This window comes from Balearica regulorum, chromosome 2 (assembly GCF_011004875.1).
Source record: "Balearica regulorum gibbericeps isolate bBalReg1 chromosome 2, bBalReg1.pri, whole genome shotgun sequence".
Taxonomy (NCBI): Eukaryota; Metazoa; Chordata; class Aves; order Gruiformes; family Gruidae; genus Balearica; species Balearica regulorum.
Window position 1 is genome coordinate 51,526,462 of NC_046185.1, and position 21,030 is coordinate 51,547,491.

The 21,030-nt window shown below is 40.2% G+C and overlaps 1 protein-coding gene across 1 annotated transcript in view; it reads right to left on the reverse strand.

The window, feature by feature from the left end:
• Nucleotides 1–21,030, reverse strand: part of LAMA3 (laminin subunit alpha 3) — a 125,855-nt gene that overhangs the window by 59,985 nt on the left and 44,840 nt on the right. Inside the window, exons 15-27 of the mRNA XM_075744241.1 lie at nucleotides 20,673–20,719; nucleotides 19,650–19,749; nucleotides 18,366–18,418; nucleotides 17,898–18,003; nucleotides 15,613–15,712; nucleotides 15,014–15,170; nucleotides 11,596–11,728; nucleotides 10,164–10,306; nucleotides 8,713–8,813; nucleotides 8,434–8,587; nucleotides 6,875–7,035; nucleotides 4,357–4,465; nucleotides 2,026–2,123 (exon numbers count right to left, since the gene is read on the reverse strand). Coding sequence (XP_075600356.1) covers nucleotides 2,026–2,123; nucleotides 4,357–4,465; nucleotides 6,875–7,035; nucleotides 8,434–8,587; nucleotides 8,713–8,813; nucleotides 10,164–10,306; nucleotides 11,596–11,728; nucleotides 15,014–15,170; nucleotides 15,613–15,712; nucleotides 17,898–18,003; nucleotides 18,366–18,418; nucleotides 19,650–19,749; nucleotides 20,673–20,719 — 1,462 coding nt within the window. The remainder of the gene's footprint in view (nucleotides 1–2,025; nucleotides 2,124–4,356; nucleotides 4,466–6,874; nucleotides 7,036–8,433; nucleotides 8,588–8,712; nucleotides 8,814–10,163; nucleotides 10,307–11,595; nucleotides 11,729–15,013; nucleotides 15,171–15,612; nucleotides 15,713–17,897; nucleotides 18,004–18,365; nucleotides 18,419–19,649; nucleotides 19,750–20,672; nucleotides 20,720–21,030) is intronic.

Genomic DNA, 21,030 nt, shown 5'->3' on the forward strand with positions numbered 1-21,030 from the left:
ATAACCTGAACAGTTTCAATGGAAATAGTTTGCCAAGGAAGATGAAACCTAAGGGAACCAAGTGTGTTAAAAAATTAAATAAATTGTAGTTAATCCAGTTAGTTAACATTCACCAGAAGCTGTCCTAATATTGAATTCTCAGTTCTACAAATATTTACATAGGTGTATCCTTTAAACATGCAAGTTTTCCCACTGAAGTCAACAGGACTACTTAAGTACTTAGAAGTTAAGTATACACTCAAATATTTGTAGAACTGGAGCCAAAATAAATAACAGTGCTCCTTGAAAGCATCCTTATTCGTTCACTGCTATGTCTAACTATTTCTTCCTTGGTATATTTAATTCTGAAGAACTTGACTGAGAGAAGTATTTTCCAAAACTGCAGGAGAAAATGTTTTTGGGGGTTTCCTGCTAGTATTTGTTCACTTCTCATCAGTACTCAACAGACAATGATTAATCTTTGCTCAAGACAGGCCCAGAACTGGAATGGCAAGTATGTTTCAGGGCCAGGATTGAGATGTATTTGCCAGGCCTGTGTGGGAAATCACGTGCAGCATCTGCTTATAATACTGTTACATTGAGTCAAGACTCTGCATCTCTCAACTTGGTGAACACTAAACACTTTCAGGAAAGCAAAAGTGCTGCCAGATAATGGTCTTAATAACAGAACATAAACATACGGTAAACTATGCAAAAATAACAAGAGATTAAAAAAAAACCCAGCACAAAACCAAAGTAAAAGGTACACATTTCTACATTAGCTTTATTTTAAATCATGTTTTTTCACCCACCCTCTTTCCCCCACTTTACTCGGAATATAAATGCCCAGGAATGCAAAATACCTTTGGTGCAAGTACAAGTATCTTCCGTCTTAGAAAGCTGCTCTCAGTTGTAACACTGAGCAGGGTAATTAAAACTGGGATTCAATGTTATGCATGCTTGGAAGCCAAGTACAGTCACATGCTTTTATCCAATTTACTATTCTGATTTTTCTGCTTTCTTTTTCAGTTCAGCCGTTACATTAGAAGCTATCGTCTGGAAAACCATTAGACCTAGTCACCAACTCCTTCTGCCTCTGAAGTCCTGCAAATGACAATTACTTTTCCTTTGAGGCCCTTGCCACTGCCAGATCAGTGGGAAGAACGCCCTAGGAGTAGCATCACGAGGGACATCCTGGGGACTGCAACAGGAACTGAAATGTGGGGCTCCCTAATTTGGAATCTGCAGTGACAGTTCCTCCCTGGCTCAAAGAATAAAACATATGGAGAGGGGAAATGCTTCCACAGGACAGAGCAAGTGCTCTGCAGAACCCAAACCTGACCACTTGGGAAGTGAAATTTCAGGTTCAAATCTTCACAGCAAGAGAATAACCATCAACCTGGGTCAACCAAACTGTGTATGAGTACTCTAATTACTGGTCCTATACAAGTATAGTGGAGGAGAAGGATCACCTGGTGCTGCTGTGTGAGGTGGATGCTGAGGGCACACCTACCATACAGACCCCACGGTGAGAGGGACAAGGGAATGGTTTGTTTGTGAAGCAGGGGTTTCACGTGTTGAGTAGTTTGATGCTGCCAAGTTGAGATAGGGGATTTGTGCCTGAAAGGGCAGTCACATCCCCTACCTAATGACAAATGAAAGCCATTTTGGAACAGCTGAAGCAGTAATATGTGGAATGAAACTCCAGATGGAGTCGTAAGCATTTCAGGCCACCGAAGTACAAATGTTTCTCCAGCTTGGACACCTGTCATACTGGATGACGTGTGAAAGATGCTTGTTTTCTAACGCATCAGCACTCAGTAGTTCAGATGGGCCAGGAAGAGGCTAGTATTAACAAAATCCTGCACAAAGACTGTCTAGATTAACACTAACACTTCAGCTTTCTTACAAATACTACTTTGCAAAAGTGGCCTATAAATCACCTGTGAGTCACTGAGCAAAGGTTCATTCAAAAGAATTACAATCCCATTTAGTTTGCCTTTCAAAGCCTTCAGAAAATACGAAGGATAAACCCAACCAAGTTACCTTCTATCAGGGGTACTCCTGTAAGCAGCTATGCACTGTACTTTAGGATCCACATATTCTGGAGAAAATTCTTCAGCTGATATAATACAAACCTTGTGCTGAAAAATAAGCACAAGTCACAGTTAACAATTAATATCATAAATAACAGGGCCAGGCCTGAAAGGGAAGGATGAAGCCTAATTTTAGCATGGGGACAACTGAGCTCAAAGCCATCTTCTGTCATGTTCCCACAAGATTTTGGATTCCTTTACCTGCCTGCACTTGAATGCCTCAGTGTTGAGTGTCCTTCTCAGGGGAATATTGGCTGTTCAGAAGTTAAATAAATTAATACATAAGTATATGTATGGCAATGGGAATGACAGAAGATCAGCTCTTGGGGTCAGAAGCTAGGCAAGAAGCGTACAGAGGTGGGAGGGAAAAGACCTCACCTTTGGTGTGAGAGACTTTTGGACCCTGGGGGAATTCCTAGACCTTCTGAAATGCAGGCATGAACACTTACTTACACAAAGTCCATAGGAGTGAGTTTCAGAGACACCAGGATTTCTCCCAATAGAATCAGAACTCATTTTAAAAGCCAATGGGACCTCATATGATGGGGTTTTTTTTAACTAAAACTAGACATGAGCAAATGAAGCTCTGGTAGTCCTGCTGTAGCCATGGCGGAAAGGACATAATGGGAGGCTTGTGGGTAGACACAACAGTTTGCACTAAAAAAACATATTACCTGCACTTACAAAATACCTAAGTGCAGGTTACAAAACTTGTGCATGAACTACTTGAAAAGGAGAGTAAAAATGCCTGATAAGCAGTAAGACAATTGGCACCATGTATTAATATAAATAAAAATTGCATAGGGAGAATTCATTAATGTGCAAAGTGATTCAGTTGAGAAGCAGGTCCTAAGGGGGCTCAGCTTGTGTTTTACCAGTAGTGAGCAGGGACTAGAGAACCTTTATAAGCTAAGAGGCAGAGTGCTAGAAGTCCCTTTTCCTGAGCAGCAAACATTGTGCCTGTCCTGCATGTAATGGCCCACAGGGCTCCAGCCCACTGCAGCAGAGCAAGGGTAGATTCTGAAGCTTTGAACTCCACTTCAGGAGCGCCTAAAAAGTTAGTGTGAAACATGGGCTGGGTCTAGACAGCTCATATGCAACAGTGTGAAAGAAAGACTAGCAAGCTGTAAGAGCCTCCCTTGAAAGCTGACTTCAAGAACCCCATTCCCCCTTTATTTAGACCAGATTTCTGAACTCCAGCCTTGGGGGTGGTTCCCCTTTGCCTCTCTGGTCTACATCACAGGGGGTCGCACAAGGGTCTCTAACTCCAAAGCTGCTGCCATTGACTCTGTGATTAGTGTCCATATTCCAGAAGCTCTTCTTTTCCCCCTTTTTCCTATCTTTTCCTAAGCATAGTCTTTACATTTAACAGGGGGGAATATTTCCTGTATCTCAAGAGAATATCGAAATCTATCACGCAGAAAGTTATTCAGAGCATGAAAACTAAAATTTAGAAATAAAAATAGAGAGATTCTTAGCACAGAGACTTCCACATGTGGGGATACAGACTAATAATATCAATGTCTTTTGGATATGGAACTTGTTAGGACAGCAATTGCTGCAGGGAACTGACAAACAATTTAAATGGTTTTTGTTCACACTGAACACTGCCTCATGAAATTAAGAAAGCACGTATCAGTTGTTAATCCTAATAGTTCAATGAAACTATGTTTATAGCTGGGTTTCAACTCTAGATTTTAATCAACTGTGTAACTCACCTTATGTTTCTAAAATAGAAAACAGAACCAACACAGAAGAAAATTCAGTGTCCAGAAAAATGTATTCCTGGTGTGGACAAGAGAGGGCAGTGCAGGCTTTTTATTCAAATTATGTAAAAGTTATATGACTAATGAATGTATTTATTACCTGAAATGAATGCATTTATTACCTGAATTTTGTAAGAGACCCAGGAAACTCCCACATGGGTTTTGAGGATTTTAAAAAAAGTGAAAGATTAGGAAAAAAACAAAAAAGATTATGTATAAAAGCTATCAGAAGATTTTTCATTTAAAGTTTACATGTAGAAAGTGGGGGGGAACTGAAATAAAGCACAAGAGAGTTGGGAAAACCCTTGCCAAGAAAGGCAAATTTCTGTTTATCTCTGAAACTGATCAAGTTTACATCAGGATTCCCTGAGTATATATAAACAAACATCTTCAAGCATCTAATATACATCTTTTCATACCTTACCATACAATATGCGAACACAGGGAGAAAAGTATCTCTCTATACCCACTCAGGGGGCAAGTGTTACAAAAGGGAAAAGAAAAAACAAACTTACCAGAAGAAAATTAATTGATGATGCCTTAAGATGTATCTTTGTATCTGCTAGAAGGTCATAGACTGCAATGCGATTCCTGTCATCAACTACAACGCTGCGACAAAGGAAACTGAGACAGAAAGCAGGATTAAAAATAAGCCTGCTGGCATTGCCACGTTGTTTAAGCTATCACCTAGCTCAGCTGCCTAGCTTTTGGCTAGCCTCATCGCTGGTGCCTAGCCGTCCTGCTGAATCCTAAGTAACAACTACCTTTGGCCACTGGTGAACATACAGTATCTTCACGAGTGAGACAACGGATGTACCACGTACAAAATACTGCTTGTCCTTTGTGAGTTGACCTGCCCAGAGCCCAAACCTCCAGATCTCAGCTCACATCTCCATTTGAGCTACTGCTTTAAGCAGAATCATAGAATCACAGAATGGTTTGGGTTGGAAGGGATCTCAAAGATCATCTCGTTCCAACCCCCCTGCTGTGGGCAGGGACACCCTCCACTAGACCAGGCTGCCCACAGCCCCATCCAGCCTGGCCTTGAACACTTCCAGGGAGGGGGCAGCCACAACCTCTCTGGGCAACCTGTTCCAGTGCCTCACCACAGACAGATAGACATACGTGCTATCTGCAGAGGTTTCCAAGCTGTGTAACATGGTGTGTAACTAATATTCTGTGCCTCAGCCATGCTCCTTGAGGTGCCAGCACGCACCAGCGGCTGCTTTCCACTACTGCCATGCACCATTGATGGTGCAGATCAGCACCTCTCACCCACACAATGGCAGCTGGGCAAGTCTTGATTTTAGGAAGCTGTCTCTACACTGAAATACTCCTTGATACAAATGAAAAAATGTAGGTTTGCCTCTTACTGACTACCTTCAATTGGCTGTGCATCTTTGGTAAAGACCAATACACACTAAGAGGAAGAGTCTTGCTAAAGCCTTTGAACTCTGCCTTGTTCAGGGACCATGACCCCTGCAACTTGTCAAAAGTAGCAACAGTTCGCTTTTGCTAAGGAGAAGTCATAAGGCTCTAATTTCTTTTCTTTCGTCTGCACTTCTGCTCAGCTAGGCCAGCCAGCTGTGGGTGAGAAGCTGTAACCACCATACGACTGCTTCTCCATTTCTCCTCTATGAACCAGGTAATGTGGAATTTGCACTCTTGTTTAGAGCACAGTTCAGAAATAAGGTCAGCTCAGGGCTAAGGCCATTTAAGACTGGAGAAACATAGGTTCCTTATTTGTGATTTGCTGGAAGCTTCCAATGTTTTACTCTCTTATTGGGAATAATTAAGCTCATAGAGCTGTAAGAAGATCTGACACAATATATTCCTGATTCTACAAGTTACTCTTATCTGCATGTACCTCACTATGTCATTTCTTGATTTATTTTTTAACAGAAGACACCTGTAGCTTCCTGCTTAGGAAAGATGACACAGCAACTTACTGGCAACGTGACCATTAGCTTCATGCAGAATGGCCGCAGAAGGGATTTACTGCATTGCCACATTAAAGTAGCAAGGGCTTTGTATTTTACTGAGCAAGTTCTCAGAGTATCATATGAACAAACAAGTATGTTCAAAATTAGCACATAAAATGTGTTGGGGGGGGGGGGAAGCAATAAAATGGAAGATTTATAGCAAGCAGTTCAGTAACACTCAAAGTGTTATGTAACAGGCTAAAATAAGAGCTTTCCCCAGCAATAACCTGGCAAGGTCACTGCTCCACATAGCTCTGCTCTTTATCACAAACTTGCTGATGAAAATGATTTTTCTTACTGGGCAATTTCATCCTGAATATCCCTAAGCCTCCAATCTGCCAAACACTTGGCTCATGGGAAAAAATGTATGCATGTCTGTAGTCCCCTGGCACTGGGTAGGCTCTCCCAAGGGTGCTGCAGGATCACAATCCTAATTTGAGTCACAAGCTGAAATGCTCAAGTGTTAAAGACAATCTTGCTCAGGACAGACAAAATCTCTCATGCAGAAACATCTGCAGTAGCCTCAGCAGTCAACAAGGATAAAGAAGCATTTGGATGTAGACCGTGCCTGCAGCCTAACAGCCAGACGATGGCTACACTCGGCATTTCAGAGACCTTTATACTTCTGCTTCAGCAGATCTTGTTAGAAACAGTGGGAATGCTCTTGTAAAACTGGCTGCTACATTTTTTATAGGCAAAGCCCTCGGACATGCTTTTAACTAAATAAAACCAGCACAGGCATCTGCAGCCAACAGTAATGCTCTTCCACTGGACTTGGAGATTAATAGTTTATGAGGATTTATGAATGTATATAAAAAAAGTAACCCTTTGTATAGGAAAACAGTTCACTGAAGCAGCAGCAATATTTAATGAGCTGATTGCACAGAGAGAATTAAAATCTGTAATTCCATACACGGAATCATGTACTTGCTTTTAAATCCCCCTAAAATTCAAACAATCTACATAGTAAAATGGATTCCAATATATAAAAAGTATAATTATATCCCAAATGCTTATTTAATCATTTAGTGATTACTTCAGAAATTCTCACCTGTATTGACAACTATATATTCTCACTCTGCCTTCAGTGACAGGTCCAGGGCTATGTATTATTACCTCGGCAGTGTATAACCTATCGTCTTCATTGGCGTATTCAAAAACCAGAACATAGCGACCGACTTGAGGTACGTTTATGGTCATCTGTAAATTGACCTAGGTCAAGATCATTGAAAAAGAAAAAAGCCATTAGATTTCTCACTCCCTTTCTTGCAGGAAACTCCCTTCTCCTGCCCTGCAAGCTGACCAGTCAGCATTAGTCCAGGGCCAATCCTGTAATGCCTCAGCAAAAGACACCCAGCAGAATGGAAGTGATGCTTATAAATATCACTTTGTCCACTAATAAGAGTCAACCAAGTTCAAGAAACAGCTGCCATTATAACAGCTCTAGGAAGGCTGTAAAATGAGCATAGGAAATGAGTATATTATTATTTATCTTCTCCCCAGTAGAAAGTACCAGTGAGGAAACGTTAATGATACTAAAAAATTATCACTATCATCTCCAAGCTATCTTTAATAACATATAAAAACTGCGTCTACTTGTCCACTGAAAAAAAATTTCCCAGGAACATAATTCCTACTACAGCAGTGCTGTATGTTGATTCCCTACAAAGAGTGAAAACATCTTCTCCAGCAAACAGCTAACACCACTTTCTGAGGCATCAAGTTTTTCTTTAGTTTACCTGCATGAATTCATTAATACAATACTAGATGCAAAATACTTCAAAGTAGTTGCATGGAAAGTGCTGTGGTTACAGACTTCGCTACAGTTGGCTATATAATTATTTTCAAATTTAAACTGTTTTTTCTCAATATTTCCTTAGGCTATGAACACTTGAACGTGTAAATAATTCTGTCAACAGCCTGCTTGACTTCATTGCAATTATTCATACCAGTAAAGTTTTGCACATGCATCAGTGATGAAGCACCAGGGTCTGTGGCATGGAAGCATTCTTGCTGCACTTGGTATTTTTAAAAGCAATATCCAAGCACAGCAACAGAGAGCAATAATTATTTTACATGTAATTATCATGGACATGATAAAATACCTTATTTTTACCAAACACACTTCTAGTATAACTTTTCATTTCATATAACATATGTTTCTCTTTCAATGAACCTACAGCAGTGGTATAATTGCTTCTGCTTGGTTTTTAGTAAAGCAAACATTTTACGTAAGTATAGCTATTTAAGGAAAGAAAAAGATTAAATTAGAGTGATGTACGTACACCATTTCTGCTGACAAACCATCACGCTATTTCTGCCGCAATTAAACAGTATGCTGAACAATCCAGTATGCCTAAAGCAGAGGGAGTTTTTATTTAATTAAATACTTTTGTCAGAGTGAAATGTCCACTCTAGTCACAGTTATAAATCTGCTTACATGATCCATTTACATGTTTCTGTATAAAACGCAGAACTTGGCGCAGAGTTTGTTTTAGGAATGTGTTACAGATCTGCAAATCCTGAGCTGTAAATCTGCAATCGTTTTAGTCCGGTAGGTTTATAGTCAACAGTGCATACGGGACTGCAGTTAGCAGGCAGGAATCTGACCTCTCTTGCGCTGATATGGGTCATCACTGGTTGATCAGGAGTTGGCTGTCGCACAGGGATTCTTCTGTACTCTCCCCCATGTCTGAAATACGCTGCCTCTGAACCAAGGACACAGGAAAACCTTTCCAATGGTAAATGCTGATACAGCAAGCAGCTTACACAAAAAAAACCCCAACAAACAAAACACAGGATTATTATTGTTTTCAAGTGCAGCAGGATAATAACTAAACAACCCAAGGCACGTGTTTATTCTGTAGCATATATAGCATATATACTGACTGTTCTGTTGAAGCACGTCCTGAATAGGTGCAAGGCTCTGTAACTTGTATCTGCAAGATGGATGCTTCATAGTAGTCACTCGGTAACAGCACCATATAATCCTAAGAACAAAGAACACAACAAATGCAAGACCATGCAGAAAATGACAAAAGGAACATCTCTAGACTTTCACAATGTAGCAATGAACAAAACCAACCACATCATAAATAATTTTTACAGAGGATATCTGCAAGACGTGGATTTTTTTTTGCTGTTGTTACATGGGCCAATACCATCAGAATGTGTCTCCCTAACTCTAGTTATACCTTCGTAGAGATGGGACAAGGGCAGCTGCCCCGTGAGCAGGGAAACTCTGTGGCCACTCTCCCAGCGTGCGCTGTACAAGACAGTGCTCGTAAAGGAGCCTCCCCACGGCGTGGTGACGCACAGCCAGCTGGGCGCAGTTCTCACCCTGCGTGCAATCCACATGCACACAACTCACCCCCGCGTGACTCCGCAAGGGAGATTCACGTATCCCAGGTGACTTTATAAAAATATTCCATGTAGTCTATTAAGCTGTGCTTCAAAAGCTGGTACATTTTTGCTCTGCCTTGCCTACTTAAATTAACAAATCAGAGCTTATTTATAAAAACTGTTATGGTGAGAACATGCTGGGCTAAGATCATTAATAAATTCCTTTTTAAAGTTATTAGTAAAACAACCAGGCACCATAATTACTGTCATTTTCAGCAAGAAATATGTTTGCAAGCTCTTTAATAACATTTTATGTGGTATTCCACAAATTTAACAGAGCCCCAGGCTAAATGAGTAAAGACACTGGCTACTTGTTAACCCTATACAATGTATGTATGAATTTCAGTATGCTGTCTTTGCGATCATACATGTTTAAGATTTCTCATAAATGATCATCTCAAACGATTTGGTATTTTACAGCAATTTCTCAGACCTGCTGTCAGAAAATTTTTCAGTTTTTTAGTGAGTGAGAGTAATGATGGGAGGATAAAAACATTTAGAAAATGACCTGCTAATCAGGCAGCATATCTTACAATACTTTTCTGAAGAATCTTTGTCAAGAAACTAAGGCCTTGGTTATCCGTAGTTGAGCCAACCTTTAGATATGACATCTGATATGTAAGAATTATGAATTTCTGTGAGCATTTATGCTCAACCAATTGTGCTGTATGTTAATATTTCTTTATCCTTTGAAGATACAGATTCCAGATAGACTTAAAGTCTGTAAGCACAAGAAAAATTAAGGCAGGTGAAAGTCAGAGAAGAAAAAAAATAAATAAGAAGCAGAACTGTAAATTTTCATAATGATATTCTGCTGCTGTACTCTTTTCACTGGTACTGAATTTCAATTGCTTGCAGGGTTCTTCAAGGCAAATAACTCCAGGGCAATACTATCATGACAGCCTTCAAGCATTTGCTTTCCTCAATTGTTTTCTTACCAAGAGGACTTCCTCTGCCATTATGCTGACAGTCCACGTGCCTGGAACCAGTGAGAAAGGCTCTGCGGAGCTTTTTCCTGGGATTGTGACAAAAGCTGGCTCCTTGCTGGGTAGGAAAACAAACTCTTTGCTCTGAGCAGTCCCTGCCAGCAGAAAAGAAAAAAAAAATCAGTTAAAAAAAATAAGGGACTGTGTATAACGTCTCTAGTTGCTTAGTGCGCTGGACTGATGATTTCATCCATTAAACTTGGTCTAACAGGAGCTGATCAGTGCTTTCCTGTCAATATGTATTACAGTGCATTTGACCACACACGATAATCTACAGAGCTATGCAGTGGTTGTTGTCTTGGTTCTCAGTAGTCTTGAGTGAATTGGTTCAGAAAAAGCAGAGCTCTGCCCCGGTAATGGCCTGTTTCGCAATTTTCTGAAATGCTTGCTTCTTCACTTACCCCTTCCATTATTTTCTATTCAATCTGTCTCTGCACCGACTGACGGTATGTTCCGCTGACACAAGGCTGTTCGCATGTGACTTTCAGCCAAATATTTCAGACACTGGATCTAAAATGCATCTAAACTAAAATGTTTAGCTACAGATAATAACTGAGGGTAAACTTCTGGGCAGAGGTGACGTACAACAGAAACGTAGCTGTACTCTGCTTTGTCAAAGAGAAGTCATGAGGATCAATTGTTACGAATATTAAAGGTTTCCTCTTTGAACTCCCCCGACACAGACAAAAGTTGGTTCCCTGCCTCCCAGGCAATATAAGCTAGATGTGACCACAAACTGCTGCCACTCTACTGAGTGATATCTGGGAAATCTTCAGTTTTGTCTCCTCTGAATTACTAGATGGATTTATGACTAAACTCCATTAGGTCCCATCAGTATGCTGAAGTCAGGCATAATAAGAGATAATTCTGCATATGGGCTTGGTATGCCTCTACCATCCAAAGGATATGGAGTACTTATCTTTTATCAGGGCCCAAAAGGCATCACGTGCTGTTGAGATCTATAATCAGAGCTAACTTGGTAGATTGGATTAATCATTAAATAAATGTTATTCATGGAATGAAGGCAGAAGCCACCTTTAAACTGAAATATTAAAGGCAACTAAACCAAAATAAGTGCTGTTATCTCTTCTTTAAAAGCTTTGTAAAACACACAATTCAGAGCTGCTAAGTGCAGAGCTGAAAGTACCAAGCTTGGCAAACATCCAAGAAAACAAATGTTGATTACTGCTGTAAGCAGGGGTTTCATGCAATCACAGCCACATCAATTACACGGCAACATACATTAGGAAAAACACAAAAGCACCAACACTGTTAAAAGTGAAGCATTATTAAGCGACATTAGAAATTTAACTTAGCTCTACCTTGAAAAGCCTCTTCTGATCTAACATTCATCTGATCTGTTGCGGCGCTGAGTTGCACCTACCTGTTTCAGGCTGAGATTGACAAGCAGATATGCGACCAGATAATGTTTCACCTCCAGGGTTAATATACCTCAGGATAATGCGAAATAAGTAGAGGTCTGATTTTTCCACATTCAAAGTTATCCTCACTTCATTCTGAAAAATGGAAGTTAATAAACAAAAACAGCCATAAAGTGCTGAATAGAGGAACAGTTAGAAGCCATGCAAGCACCATACTAAAGTTCTACAAGAAAAACGCACATGCAGACAAGTATATACTGGAATGGCAATGCTGGTGTATGACAGAGGAAGACAGGCAAGCCTAGTGAGAAAATTAATTCACTTACAAGTATAATTAGTGCCAAAATGTTTTCCCTCAGCAACTGAGATCTTCCCTTTAGAGCTTTTTGAGCCCAGGCTGACATAGCGGAGGACTAGGTGGAAGAGTTTAGGGGAAGCCACAGTGATAGGCACAACCACCTCTGGCTGGGAAAAATAAAAATAAAGGGAAAAAGGAGGAAAGGAAAGTATATTATTTGTTACTAGCACCCAAAGAAAGAAAAACCATTTGGCAAAGACAAACTCCATAACAGAACAGCAAAGCTCGGGCAGCAAATAAAAGAATATAGGAAAAAACCTCCTGTGAAATAAAACTCTTGTTGAATAATAGCTTATCCAGAAAGACACAGAATGGCTGAACTAACATGTGTGTTGATATTGCACCTTGATACATGGACAGTCTTTTACTGTTCTCCTCTCCAGTGCCATAAAGGAAGCATATGGTATCAAGAGCTGTCCATATTCCTGGCTTCCCAAGGAGAAGGCCAGAATCATCGATCGTAGTCTGAGATCACACACAACGCTCTACAGCACGCAGACATCTCAGACCATCACTGAAACTTCTTCCCTCCTCCACCAGATCCCTTGGTTTCTTAGCGATGCGATACCATGCATGACTCTCTTTGCCCTGGGCCTGAACTGACGCCTCTGGAGCCACACGGTTCCCGAGCCCACAGGAGGCTGCATTCCCACAGCCCTCATTATTTGGTTTGCAGAGCAACAGGATTGGCAGACGTGTTCAAAGGTTGGTGGGAAAAAATGGGATTGGTGCAGCCTCAAAGGTTTGGCTTCCTTCTTTCCATCCTAAATGCTAAAGCTCTCCTCATAGTCCAACTCCTACCAGTCCACCTGTCACAATCCTCTCGCTGTCCCTCCACAAGATGCTTGTGGTACAGTGACCTCCCCACCACTGTGGTCCATTCTGCTTCCCCAAACGTGTACAGGTTTTCTCTGTTCCATACATTTGAGAATGGAGCACAAAGCCTCATTTTCTCTTACCCCTAAAAGCTACAATAAATGCAAGACTGCCAGCTTCCATATGCTGCTCTGACTGTACATTCCTCAGTTCTGATATCATCATCCCAGAGACCTCCACCTTCTTAATAGAAAAGCAAAGCAGAAAGCGAAGACAGACATACAACAGACAGTAGGGCTGAGAGATCTACAGAGACTAGATGATAGCTAAAATCTAGGTGATGGCAGAAGGGCAGTGGGCCAGAGTGGACAATACAGACAAGTAGGGGAAGGTTTTACAGGTGTTGTTTGAAATGGAGAAGGATGACTTCTGAAGGATACTACATGGATAAGATAGGCACTGAAGGAACACTTGGAAAATAGATACGAACAAAAAAGAAAAGGCAAAAGGAATAAAGAAATGTGCTTTGGGAGATTTATCAAAATGGTTTCTAAGCTTTTACGGAAAATCTAGAAGACGCAGGGAAGAGAGAGAAAGAAGAGATATGTGAGGAACGAGGGAGGAAGAGATGTTGATCCCCGGCTTCAAGCAAAGGCAGGTAGTGAGGAGAAATTATTCTTTGAGCTCTGTCACAAACTTAAGCTACTCTGGCCAGTGCTTTAAAATCTGAGCCCGACTGTCAGCTTCTCAGTCTGTAATGAGACACCCATGTTGGCAGCATGACAGGGCACCAGTAACCTCCACTGAGGGCCCACACAGCTGATTTTTTTCACATCAAAAACTTTTCATTGTATTGAAATAGTTTCTTTTCACAAAAAGTTGTTACGTTAGCCTTTTGTGTGGTAGATATGGTAACGCTATTTGTCTTCTAAAAGTAAATGTCAGGAGGATTATTTCAGGGTCCTGCAAGACACAGAAACGTTATGTCAAAATTAGGAAAGTTCCTTGAAATGAAGAATGTGAGACCATCTCAGTTATGCAAGGATCTAACTAAGGATGGCCTGGAGCTAGGAATTACTTACAGGAGTGAAAAGCTTTATCCAGGTAAGCAAAATAGTGCACCCTTTTAGCAAGATTAGAGACTAAGCCCTGTCACTACCTCTGTACAAAATGCCACTGGATATGAAATGCAAAAAGCACCTGAGTTAGAAAGCAGAAGTTAAGAAATCACAGCTACTAGAGAGTTGCTTTCATTTGTGAAAGTGGAGTAATTCTGCAGATCCAACAAATATGAGCTCTGGGATAAAAAAAAAGCCAAAAGAGCAAAGGGAAAAGAGAGAAAAATGAAGAACAGAAAGGAAATCATTATGCTTGTGCAATGGTTATGTGCTTATGTCTCAGTCTACAGTGATCCATTAGTCCTTGGACAACTTACAGAGGCTGGACACAACTATACCAGAGTACTACTTTTAAGAAGAGTGAGCAACTCCCATTTATTACTCAAATCTACTGTTTTAAAATCCTGGTTCACTTGCTCAGCAGTTCAGTCCAAAGTCAGACAGGTCCCTTCTCACACAATTAAATTATGGTGACCTTCATGTGATTTATTATTCCCTCTCCTGCTGTTTACTTTATTTGTAGACTGTCATGAGACTAAAATAAATGTTGCCAATATGCTCCTGCTCACAGCTGCTTTTACTGAATCAGACATTTTCCTGTTAGCTGTAATGTGAAGGTATCATTCCTAATAAAAGTTGGTGTCTTTCTCTTCTTCGCCCAATATACGTTGCAAGTATAAGAAGCCTTCAGTGACAGTGATGTACCTGAAAGTCTTATTGACACAGACTGCCACGGAACTGTGTAATTCAAATTACGTAGCCAACCATCAATCTTCTGCTGTTTCCACTGTCTTTGGCATGACAACAATTTCTGCACCTAGTATTACAGACTTTAAAGCTGCTAGTGCTTTTCTTTACACCTATCGCAAAATGTGTATTTCTCACAAAAAAACCCCTCCAAGAACATTTCTGAAGAACACATATTTGCAAAAGCAATGACCAACTTACAATAATACCAACACTCACTAATCCAAACAGTGATACAGTGCCAAAGGGTTCAGATTAGTGAGTTCCTGTCCTTTTTTCCGGTTTCTCCGTGACCTTGCACACACATAGCAGTACTATAGAGACATATATCCCATACACCTATGTTTTCACTCCAAAGCCTTTGGGAAAATACCAGCTTACTTGTATAGAGGACATCTGGGCATATCCTCTCCAACTGAAGCCAGGAAATTCCTGAGGATCATAGCCAAACCGAATTTCCCTTCCCTTGACAGTAGTACCATCTTCAATCTCAAACTTCATGTGGTGCAGATCAGGGAAAAAATAGTTTTTTTCAGGCCTTTCAAGAAGAAAAACAGCGACAACGAATTACAAGTCACTGCATGGTCTACAGCTAAGAGCATAAAGCGGTGGAAGGGAGGTGACCTACTGATGACTGAGGAATCCTGATAGCAGCTAATAAGTTCAAAACAGCTAATAAGATGCTTCCAGAAACTTTTACAGCTGTACGTTTTCCTATATAACTATTGATAGATACATAGATACATATGCAATGCTACTGCAGAATAGGTATTCGTTATTTAAGGACACAAGTTAAAGAAACTTATTAAAATTACAGAAGAAAACTGCCCAGCAAAATTAATATCAATAACTAATACAATTTCCCAGCTTATTTATCAACAAATCCAGCATCTCACGTGAAAGCATAGCAAGGGACTGATGGGCAGTTTCGAAAGAACTATGCTGAAGCGCGAGCTACCGGGAGCTACAGCCAGACTCACTCCCGACAGGCTGTCCCCACGACGTGCGCCCTGCACTGGCAGCCACCCGAGGGCTCCGTACACGCTGGGCTGATGGATCCTCCAACATCACACTGACAGCCTGTCAGGCGAAGAGCAGAAGCCAAATATCCCGTCAGAAAAAAAGTGATAAAAGTTATCAGAAAACACATCTGGCTTCTGCTAATTAAACACCATTATCGACTCGTTTCCTCAATCCCAAGCCCTTCAGGTTCCCCTCCCCTCAAACTTTTTCAAACACATGTTAACACACATGTGTAAACTGCAATTATTTCTGGCTTTCCATGTTTGTGGTTGTCTTCTTTATTTCTCCTTGGAATCTGAGAAAAGCCACTTTTTAAAAAAAGTCACAAATAATAAGCCATGCCACATTACTAAATGCAGGACTACAGTTTTGCAGAACAGCCATTTAAATGTTTTGCTAATAAGTCAGAATTTCTACAGCAATATCACAAAAACCCAAAACCTAACTTACAAAATTTGTAAGATGTTAATTTTTCAAAGTCTGGTAGCCCAATATTTAATTTCTCTTACAAAAATTGCACACAACAAGAACATATGTGTTCATATAATAGCACATGCACATTTTTAACCAATACTGGACAACAATGTTGCAGGAGTTTCCACAGGATACGGGACTTGTGGCACAAACTAAAGGACATCTCTAGTAATGAGGTAAAACATACCATACTAAGGAGCAAGTATGTCTAGGCTAAGAATTACAAGCTGAATTGAAAGGCTGAACCTTCCTAAACGCATATTTACATCGTAGTGTAAAAGCCTCCTGTTTTCTAAGACATGTGAAGCACCTATAACGTCACTGAAATCAAGAATAATTAAAGTATTTGACACCTTTGTGAAACCAGATCCCTTTCATTAGCTCCTTGGTTTGCATAACTGGCATGAAAGTTTTGTTTGATACAGTAGCCAGTATTTTTAACTTTGCACATATTAAATGATTGTTAGAAGTACTTCAATGCTTTAAAAATAAATCTCTTGCATCAACCCTGGACAGGTGTAAAGCACACTGAAGTCGGTGAAAGTGCTTTCAATAATTTTAACAAACCTAAATCTACAGTGGGGGGACAAGGAGGGAAGGGAACTGTTGAAGTAGCCCTCTGTCACTCAAAACACGTGGCAGACCAAGTATCCTTCAGAAGAGGGACCACTTTCTCCACATCACAACTACATCTGTCTCTGCTTCAAAACACATTGAGCCCTGGGCAAAAGCAATACACGAATATGCCTGCAAAAAGAAATCAAGCTCGTATCCGTTGTAACATTTTAAGTTCTTATTGCAGCATCAGACCTTAGAAAATTGCTAAGTGGAACAGACAGCTACCACTCTTACAAGTAATGCTTGCAGAGGATCAACCATTCCTGGCCCCACAACTCATGAGGAGTGAGAGGAGGAATGACTCTCAGTTATTTGGTAAGATATATCTTCTTTGTTAAGATAATGTCCTCTCCTATGAGGACAGGCTGAAAGAGTTGGGATTGTTCAGCCTGGAGAAAAGAAGGCTCCAGGGAGATCTAATTGCGGCCTTCCAGTACCTGAAGGGGCCTACAGGAAAGATGGTGAGGGACTGTTTATCAGGGAATGTACTGACAGGACAAGGGGTAATGGGTTTAAGCTAAAAGAGAGTAGATTTGGGTTGGATGTTAGAAAGAAATTCTTTACTGTTAGAGTGGTGAGGCACTGGAACAGGTTGCCCAGAGAGGTTGTGGCTGCCCCCTCCCTGGCAGTGTTCAAGGCCAGGTTGGATGGGGCTTTGGGCAGCCTGGTCTAGTGGAGGGTGTCCCTGCCTATGGCAGGGGGGTTGGAACTAGATGATCTTTGAGGTGCCTTCCAACCCAAACCATTCTGTGATTCTGTGCTTCTATGATTCTGTAACAGCTTTAGCAGCACCTCATGCAATCTCACTGCGGGCTTTGACAGAGAAGCCTCAGACAAATGGTGGTACATGAGGCACCAGAGAAGGCAAGGTGAAGGACAACAAACCCAAAGAGGAACACCTTTCCTCACGCCAGCGAGCCACAGAGCAGCTGGCAACCACAGTGGTAACTTCTGCCTTGTTCTTTCTCCCTTTGGAAGGCAAAGGAGGAGTTACATGAGTTACAAGCAATTACAAGCAGTAGTGCAAAACACTGTGCGTGTGAGTGATTCAACAAATACATCCACATTTTAAAAATACAACCTAGGGAATTCTAAAGACTTTTGTGCTAAGTGCAAATGGGCAACTAGAGGTGGCCTTTATTCATTTTACCTCGGCAGCCGAAATAATTCTTGTTTTCCAGAGCATAAAAACCAGGTTCACAAGTGTCACAGGAATCTCCACAAACATTAGATTTGCAGTAACAATGCCCATTGTCCTGTGAAGAAAACAATTTCATCAAAATGTTTCAGCACCTTTCAGAACTTTCAGTATCTTTCAATACTTGGAATTCTCTCTAATTCTAAAGAGGAAATAATTCTATTCTCAACAAAAGATATTATCTGGACATAACTTCTGCCATTTATCATCTTCAATGAACAGACTAGAAAATGCATAAATTCAAGATGATGAAAATTTTTCAGAACTTCTGTATAAAACTGCTTCTTTGCTGTATAAAACCAGCTACTTTATGTGCAAAAGCAATAATCAGTTCTAAGTTTCCTATCTTACCAAATGATACAACAATTTATATTTACAAAAATCAATTTAATGAATGTCTTTCTTTTAATTTCACTTTACCTGCTGACATTCTGCAACTCCACTTAGTGTTCCAGTCACATCACACTGGCATGCTGCACAGATGGAAAAAAAAAAAAAAAAGACAATCTGCATTTTGTCTTTCCAAGATATTTGCAGGGAAAAAAACCCACCACCCTGAATCTGGAATTTTGAGTCATAGTGCCACAAGGTGGATTTTACTCTGGAAGGTACAGAATAGCAGATGGATATTGGCACAAGGTAAGAATAAAAAGCCAAGGAGAAAGAATGAGGACTTCTGTGTATGTGGGATTTATTAGTGTGTTTTAAAGTGTTCTAACTTGTGTTTAACAAAACCAGTCTTGAGTTTGGATTTACAATTGTTTTCTTTCTTAAAAACATTCATACAATTGATGCAAACCAGTGTCTTGCTGCCTGACTGGCACCTTCTATTCTGCAGCGCTACTTTGGGACCAGTTCAACTCTCCGTATGAAATATAAATGAAGCAAATATTGCAGGAAGGAGCTATGCTGACCTAGAGGTTTGGTGAAACCCAGCATTGGCTCTGTGGTTGAAGGCAGAGAAGATGAATTACATGAAAGGTGCAGTAATTAATCTTTGAGGAGATGTTTAGACTGTATAGTGTTTAGAGATTGAGAGTCAAAGATGTAACTGTATTGGTATCGGCTCTAAGGCTACTCATCCTATCTAGGTAGCTGTTGTGGTGGAACCTGTTGGAAAGGAAATAGTTGGGGAGAAAAAACAGTTTTAAAGATTTTTTTATCTTCATCCTTTTTAATCTTTACAATTATTATTGTCTGCCTGAAAAACACACGCCTGCTGTTAGCAAACCTTGAAAATTGCAAACAGGTTGGTATTATATAGACACAAACCATAACAGATTTGTCTCACCCTGAGGCCACAAGAAGGCTTTTCACTCTTCTACAGGCTAGGAGATGATAATAAATGAAAAAGCACCTTTTTCTCAAAACAATAAGCCAAATTCTGGTTTCAGTGTTAAGGGCAGAAATCCAGTCTCACTCCAGTAAAACTGCCATAGGGCCGTATGAAGCACACATCATTGTAACTCAGAGCACAAGTTGGTCCAGCACAAGCAAACGCTCATGACATTATGGCCCAATTTCTAAAAGTAACTGCTGGTACCATGGGTGATTTGGTGTTACAGTTAAGTAGTATGAAAAACAGGCTATTAACAAGAGTTGTGATAGCCATTGAGCACCAAAGATGGTGACAGTGAATAAAGATGACTTTCAAAAGAATTTAACGCATTCCGTAAGCCAAAGAAATATGTCACGGAGCTGTACCTGTACATCCCTCAGGGTTTTCTTTGGCCAGGTTCCAGTACAATGGTTTGCATTTACTACAGGTAGGACCTTCAACGTGCTGAAGACATTGACAATAGCCCTAATGACAGAAAGAAGTTAATATGGGTTCATCTATTTCACAAAAAACATACTGCTCTTTAGTACTAAGAAAAACCTATTATTATTAACAGGTCAGGCAGTTTACTGACTTTTACAGATGCATGGAAACTGAGGCTGATTCAGACTTCTTAGATCTTTCTGTCTCAGACTATCAGCACAGAATTGTTCCACCCTGACTATTTTTTCCATATCTCATTTATTTTAAATGCCCCAATGGATGTACTTTCCATTCTTCTATAGCCTTGTTAGAACTCCTCTAAAGTATTAACTGTTTCACAAAAAGTTTAAAAAACAAATTTCCTTAATATAATCATTAATTTTCTTATTGACTCCTTCCTTTATTGGTGGAAGACACACACAGCTGTGTACATGAGCCTACAAAGACACCTCTTTGATCGGTCAGACTTACCATCTAGGTCGTCTTTGCTACATATTTAGCAATGACTGTGATTTCTGGTAATATGCTACTACTAATAACCATCACCGTATTAATAACAAAAATAGTGGAATAGCAACAGTTACAAAGAGATAATAATTTTTTCAAGAATAATTTGATGCTGAAATGGCCTGTTGCAACCCAGAACAAGAAGGTCTTTGACATATGCATAGGCTTATATGCATATCTGCATGTATATATTAGTGTTCTAGCATGCCAAGAATACATAAACAGTAGGCATATTCTATATATAAAAGATAAAAAAAATGCACCCTCAACAGTGAATTGCACTGGTATGATCAAAGAACAAAACACAAAGTTTATTTCCACTCTTAATCTGCAAATAAGCTCATGCAATTCTTTCACGGACTAACAGCAGGCTTCAGGACTTGAGCGATGAAGTGAATGCGTTCAAAGGCACATGAATTATTAACACGCACTGTTAGCTGCAGTGGTACAATACTTACGGAATGAGAACCAACGCTACCTGAAGGGTCACATTCACTGTTGACACCTTTATGAAATTAAAAAACAAACACATTGAAAGATCTTTGGAAAACCGAGCTGTGGAATGTAGTAGTGCAGAAGTACAATGAAGCAGGTGTGAGTTTGAAAGGGCTTTTTAACACGGTTATCTTGGAGGGACTCAAATACTTTAAACTTCTAGACCAGCGGAAGCTTTTAATAATGATTTTTCAAATGTGTATTTAGCCTGGTTTAGACTACTTGATTTGGTATGCAAAGTAGTCACTTGGAAAAATATAGCTCTAACCTACAGAACTAAGAGACATTCTCTTAAAGTTCCTATGTGATCATCTAAATAAG